This window comes from Hyperolius riggenbachi, chromosome 3 (assembly GCF_040937935.1).
Source record: "Hyperolius riggenbachi isolate aHypRig1 chromosome 3, aHypRig1.pri, whole genome shotgun sequence".
Taxonomy (NCBI): domain Eukaryota; kingdom Metazoa; phylum Chordata; class Amphibia; order Anura; family Hyperoliidae; genus Hyperolius; species Hyperolius riggenbachi.
In genome coordinates this window covers 345,613,312-345,619,311 of record NC_090648.1, presented here as the reverse complement: position 1 = coordinate 345,619,311, position 6,000 = coordinate 345,613,312, and the positions used below count along the sequence as shown (strand labels likewise).

The 6,000-nt window shown below is 44.0% G+C and overlaps 1 protein-coding gene across 1 annotated transcript in view; it reads right to left on the bottom strand.

Annotated features, from left to right (window-relative positions):
- Nucleotides 1–4,580: 4,580 nt before the first annotated feature.
- The window catches only part of KDM3B (lysine demethylase 3B), an 81,352-nt gene continuing 79,932 nt past the window's right edge, over nucleotides 4,581–6,000 (bottom strand). The window contains exon 24 of the mRNA XM_068277026.1: nucleotides 4,581–4,902. Coding sequence (XP_068133127.1) covers nucleotides 4,822–4,902 — 81 coding nt within the window. The 3' untranslated portion in view covers nucleotides 4,581–4,821. The remainder of the gene's footprint in view (nucleotides 4,903–6,000) is intronic.

The following is a 6,000-nucleotide window of genomic DNA, read 5'->3' as shown; positions in this document are numbered from 1 at the left end:
TCTGCCCTGAGATAATGAGTGGGAAATAGTCCACCAATCTAGACTTTCCTTTACCTGCACTAGAATCTGTACTAACTGATCCAAAGTTTCGATTGTCTTGCCCAAATTTTCAAGACCCAACTCTGTAGGATTCGTGAATGCTTCATTGCCTACTGTACTGCTGGTGCCACTGAGTTTAACAGTCCCAGGAGTCTCATTGCATCCCGTATCGAGATGACATCCAATCTTTTGAGATTTCCCACCTGCTGTATTACCTTCGCAGGCTTTTGCTCCGGTAAGAACATCTTCTGTTCTATTGAGTTCATTATGAATCCCAGAAAAATAATATTCTGAGTGGGCTCTAACTATGATTTTTCCAGGCTTACACTCCATCCTGCTTGCTGGAGTTCCTTTACAACTATCTCTGTAGAGCAAAAATGTTTGCCTTGATTCTGCCATAATTAGAAGATCGTCCAAATAGGGAACAATCATAATACCTCTTTTGTGCAGATGTGAGATCAGCTCGGGTGAAAATTCTCGGAGCGGACAGTATGCCCAAGGGGAGGCAACCTGATGCTTTATGAAAAGCTTGAGTGGTTTGAGATTCAGAATTAGACGATACTTGCCCTACGGTTTTTTCACTAGGAAGATTTTTGAATAAAAAACCCTTTACCTGCTCCAGAACTGGCACCAGAGTGACCACCTCTCTTGTTAACATATCTTGTAGCATGCAAGATATGGCCCTCTGTTCTTGGTTTGACCTCAACTCTTGTCACTATGAACTTTGTTGAAGGTCTTTGTTGGAATACAATATGGTATCCCAACTCGATCAGATTGAGAATGAATGGGCTGGTCGCAAACTTCTGCCACTGCGGGAGGAAGGGGCCCAACCTTTCTCCCACAGCTTCTTCGCTGTCACTGCTGCTTTCTTGTAGTGGAGTCTGAACCGCCAAACAATGCATTTGGCTTGTTCTGCTCGCGAGAGAAGGACCAGTGTTTACGTCCGTCTTGGGGTTTGGTTTTATTCTCTTGTCCTTACGAAAAAACTTTTTCCCCTGTCTAAATTGCCTTTTCTTTAGGGAAACCCTTCTTTTTATCTGATGTCCTTTCAAGGATTTCATCCAACTGGGGACCAAACAATAGGTCACCTGAGAAAGGAATGATACCTAACAGGTTTTTAGAAACCTTACTACCTTACTTCTGGCCACGTTAGACAACGCCGCCGCTCTTGCAATCAAACGGATAGATTCCGTTGCCACATCTATAATGAAGTTTATAGCCTTAAACATTACGGTAAATGAATTTAAAATAATTTCTTAACTTGACCCCATCTTAATGCGACGCATTACTTGATGCATCCATAAATCTAGGGTACGGCCTACACATGTAGTAGCAGCAGCAGGACGGAAGTTTGCGCAGGTAGCTGACCAAGTTTTCTTTAAGGCAAATTCAGCTTTTTTTTTTTTTTTTTTTTTTTTCCTGATTGTTCCTTTAGAAAACCTAGATCTTCAAAGGATAATTCATTTTCCTAGTGGACCTGCGAAAAGACTGCATCCAACTTAGGGCATTTATCCCACTGTTTACAGTCCTCTTCTGCAAAAGGAAATCTTCTTTAAAAGCCTCTAGATAAAAAGACCTTCCTATCAGGGTTCTTCCACTGACTATTAATCAATTGTTTAGTAGATGAATGTACTGGAAAAACCATTGGTTTCTCTCCTTCCATGCCCGCATATAATGCATCATGCGTAGACACTGAAGAAAGAGCGTCATCCTTCAAACCTAAAGAATCATAAATTGCCTTTAACAATTCCTCTGTCTCGTTAGCAGAAAATCTAAATTTAGACAATTTATTCTGATCTTTTTCAGACAAGTCCTCATCAGAGTCACACTCAGAGATATCATCAGAGTATTCCTCTGGTTCAGAATCTGACAAGACAGGATGATTTGTTCTAGCAGATGCTTTCTTATGCCCTGTTGCCGATGGTGAGGATTCTTCCATAGGTCCACCAGCAGCTCCTGTCAGCAGGTACTGCTGTTTGATCTATAGGATAGTTAGGCATAACAGTAGGTGATTGAGCAATGACTACTGGTTGTTGTACAATTGGCTGTGGCACCGTAGCAGCTAAAGAAACAGATCCAGACGGCACTTGTGCAATAATAATAGGTGGAGGATTAACACCAGATTGAGCCGACATGGACTTCTGTCATTTCCTTGCGAACCATTTTAAGGAAATCTTTATAAGCCATAACAGACTCTTCATTCAAAACACAAGTTGCACACTGCTGACATAACTTATTCCAAGGCACCGGTAGCTTCCCATTACAAGAGGGACAGCGTTCTTTAGGCCTAGCAGTATTTGATGCTTCAATAGCAGTAGCAGATGGAGCAGAGGATGAAGCTGCTGTACTCTGTAATAAAATAAACATAATACAGATATTGTTTAACTGCCATGCAGCCAGAGTAACCACCATCCGCCACAGTGTGAGGCAACTTCCCACAAGAAGCTATTCACCAACCAAAAAATTCCCCATAACACAGCCAGTCCAGTGAGCCACCTTAGAACAGCCTTCACACAAACAACTGTTTTACATGTGAAAAACGCGATACCTTAGTATCCGGCTTAGGCTCATGTGCCCTGGGACCTCCTGAGCAGCCTACAGGCTTCCGCTCGTCCCAGGCGCTGGTTGTGCTCCATCTTGCGTCCTGCACGAGTGCCCAGACGCGGGGAATGCTGCGCATTCTTCAATCCGGCGGGCGGAAGTGACGACATAAGCGGAAACGGAAGTGTCCCGTCCGCCATCATGGATACTGGCACGCTGCGCCCGCTCGGCCTCCGCCTTCCCTGCAGCGTGCCCTCGTCCTTCCAGCCGGCGGCGCCTGCCAAGCAAGAAGCTACCACAGCCATCTCTCTCCCCAGACCCTCCACAGCGGCTATAGAGAGAGGTAAGCGGCTGACAGCAGATAACATTGCCTCATGATCCTCACCTGTCCCCGCAGCACCAACAGTCCCTAGCCCCCCAGGCTCTCCAGGACATGCAGCGCAGGTATAGAGAGACCTGTCCCTGGAACAGGAAACATCCATACTGCCGGATACCTGACAAAGTTTTTTATTTATAGAGAGGCTTGTGGATGTTTCCTGTTTCCTGGGAGGGGCCAAATCTCGATGTATACCTGTCCTGGAGGGTTAATGGAAAAATACTCTTAATAATTTGGCCAGTACTTTTTACTTGCAGAGTGCTGAACAGTTACATCAAACAGGAGATTACATTTATTGCCTAGGAGAAAACTTATGAGAAAAAGTGAATTGGATCAGGCTCATAGTTATATTGGGGAGAAGAAGCATACAAATTACTCCTTCTGATAACAGTATGGGATTGTGCCTTAACACCAAGTCTAATGCAGATCTGTTATATTCAGGGAGGCAAGTAAGCAGAGAAATAGCAAATTGTGAAAACCACTGAACAGCTTCCTCATAAGACAAGACAAGACAAATAACATTTATATCACGCTTTTCTCCTGGTGGACTCAAAGCGCCAGAGCTGCAGCCACTAGGGCGCGCTCTATAGGCAGTAGCAGTGTTAGGGAGACTTGCCTAAGGTCTCCTACTGAATAGGTGCTGGCTTACTGAACAGGCAGAACAAAGATTCGAACCCTGGTCTCCTGTGTCAGAGGCAGAGCCCTTAACCATTACACCATCCAGCCACTCATAACCCCCCTGGCAAATAATTACATGTTAGTGCTCCATGTTAAAATAATGACATGACAACACAAATGTTCATTGAACTTTAATAAGAACATGGAAACCCTAGTCAGCCCTTCACAAAATCAAGGTACAGGAAATCAAATTTGAAATATTCTACAGTAGAAGACTTTAAAAAAAATGTAACTATATATATATATTTATATATATATATGAACAGATCTGCAAAGTGGCAGGACTTTACAGCTGAAAGAAAAGGATCACCTTTCCAAACGTCAATATGGAAAAATGAAACCTGAAACAATGGACACCGATGTAGCTACTCCCACTTAAAACCACAATTGAGCTATAATCATCCCATGTTACGTTCGGAATAAAAGTGTGCACGCCACGCATTGTGCAGGAGCTACAGCACCACTGCATATGTTCTAGCCAATAGCGGCACAGGACATCAGTCATCTCTGACCAACCCCAGCCGTTACACTCAAGATTCTACGGTGAAAAATCAGTGTGAAAGGAAGACTAAAATAGAACGCGCCTTTTCGTAATGCAGGAAAACGCCAGTGATCGTTTTTTGGATCTAAAAAGGTCTATCTGATGAAAGAGTAAATATTTTGCTACAAACCTATCTTCTTAATAAATACATATTTGCAACCCCCTTTCCCCAGTAAAAGCATTAATTCAGCACCCTCCTTTTATTTAAAACTAGCATATTGAACTATGCTGTTTAACGACTTAAATGGTATTGCAGTGATCTATAGAGGATAAAGTTCAATTTATCCATTTTGTTAAGATATCTGAATGTAACTTTTTTCCTTTCAATACCATAAAAATGAGTCAGTGTGAAATTTAGGCAGAAGACTTCTTCAGAGACTGGAAAAAGATGCACCAAGTTATCAGTTGTGTTCTTCTATCGCTCTACTTCTGAATGGTACAAGAAAGCAGCTGTCCAGTTTAGAAATTGAAATCAAGGAGGCAACACAAAAAAAGGTGCCTTTCAATTCAGGTAAGCATGTCAAAAGTACTTCAGATATGAGGCTGGATTTCTGAGCAGGAACAGTCCATTCTAATCGATGCAGCAGAGAAATCCCAAATGACAAGGCTCATGTGCCACAGTCTTGAGGAAGTAAAACTACAGTTTCTATGTTCTAACCAGTTTCGCTTCATGAGCTCTTAGTGTTCCAACTGCATCTTTCACTGCATGGTAGATGATGTTCTTGACCTGAAAAGGTAAAACGTTTACTGTTCAGTTTCAAGAGTATGTATTAAAGTGCGCCTAGAGAGAGATTTTTAAAGTTACCATTGTTGACATTGTTATAAAAGAGAAAAAAAAAAAAAGATGTTTTAGTTTCCAGCAATCATGGCTATCCAGACCCAAGACAAGTGAGAAGATCAGGTGTTCTGACTCTACTTTGCTAAAGGCATTACATCAGTCATCCTCAACATATGAACCACTGACATGAACAACTAGGATTATGTCATCACAATGGTACCAGTTAAGCGAGGATATAAAAGGAATACTAACCACTGCATAAGGAAGGATAACCAGTAAACTAGCAGCAGGGTGTCATGGGCACACAGGTGCGACTGATGAATGTGTGGGGTGAAGGCTTGCCCATCTGGTCCAATCACGCAGAAGGACTTCCTTACCTAAAACCCAATACTGGTCCATGACAGAATGCTTGGATAGTAGAAGAGATTGCCTAGAGCCTAACATTTGTTACCTCTACTTACCCGGAGCTTCCTCCAGCCCCTTGCAGCTGACATGTCCCACACTGACAGCTCCGCTCGCAGCCACCAGCCCGGGGTACCTGGTGGTGCAGATGCCGACCTCCTCTAGTGCGCCTATGCGAGCAGCGCTATCAAATACTCATTGTCCGCGGTGTACTGCGCAGTACACCATGGACAACGTAGACTTGAATGACAGCAGCACTCATGAATTCGCAGTAGAGACGACCTCAAGGTCTCCCTCTGCACTGGCGGGGACCCCAGGCCAACGGCTGAGCGCGGAACTGCGGCGTGGGACATGTCAGCTGCAAGGAGAAGCCCTGGGTAAGTAAAAAAAAAAAAAAAAAAAAAAAAAAAAGGTTTTATACATACTCCAGCACCATGTGCACAGATCGCTCCCACGCCGCCATCCTCCACTGCCTGCAGCTGCAGTATCAGGTTTCGTTAGTTCTGCCAGTCTGCGCAAGAGAAGTGCGCCCTCTACCGGCCGCTGGAGAGATACGCAGAGAGCGCATTTCCTCTTGCACTGACTGGTCGCGACTGGCAGAACGAATGGGACCCGATACCGGAGCTGCAGGCAGCGGAGGACGAC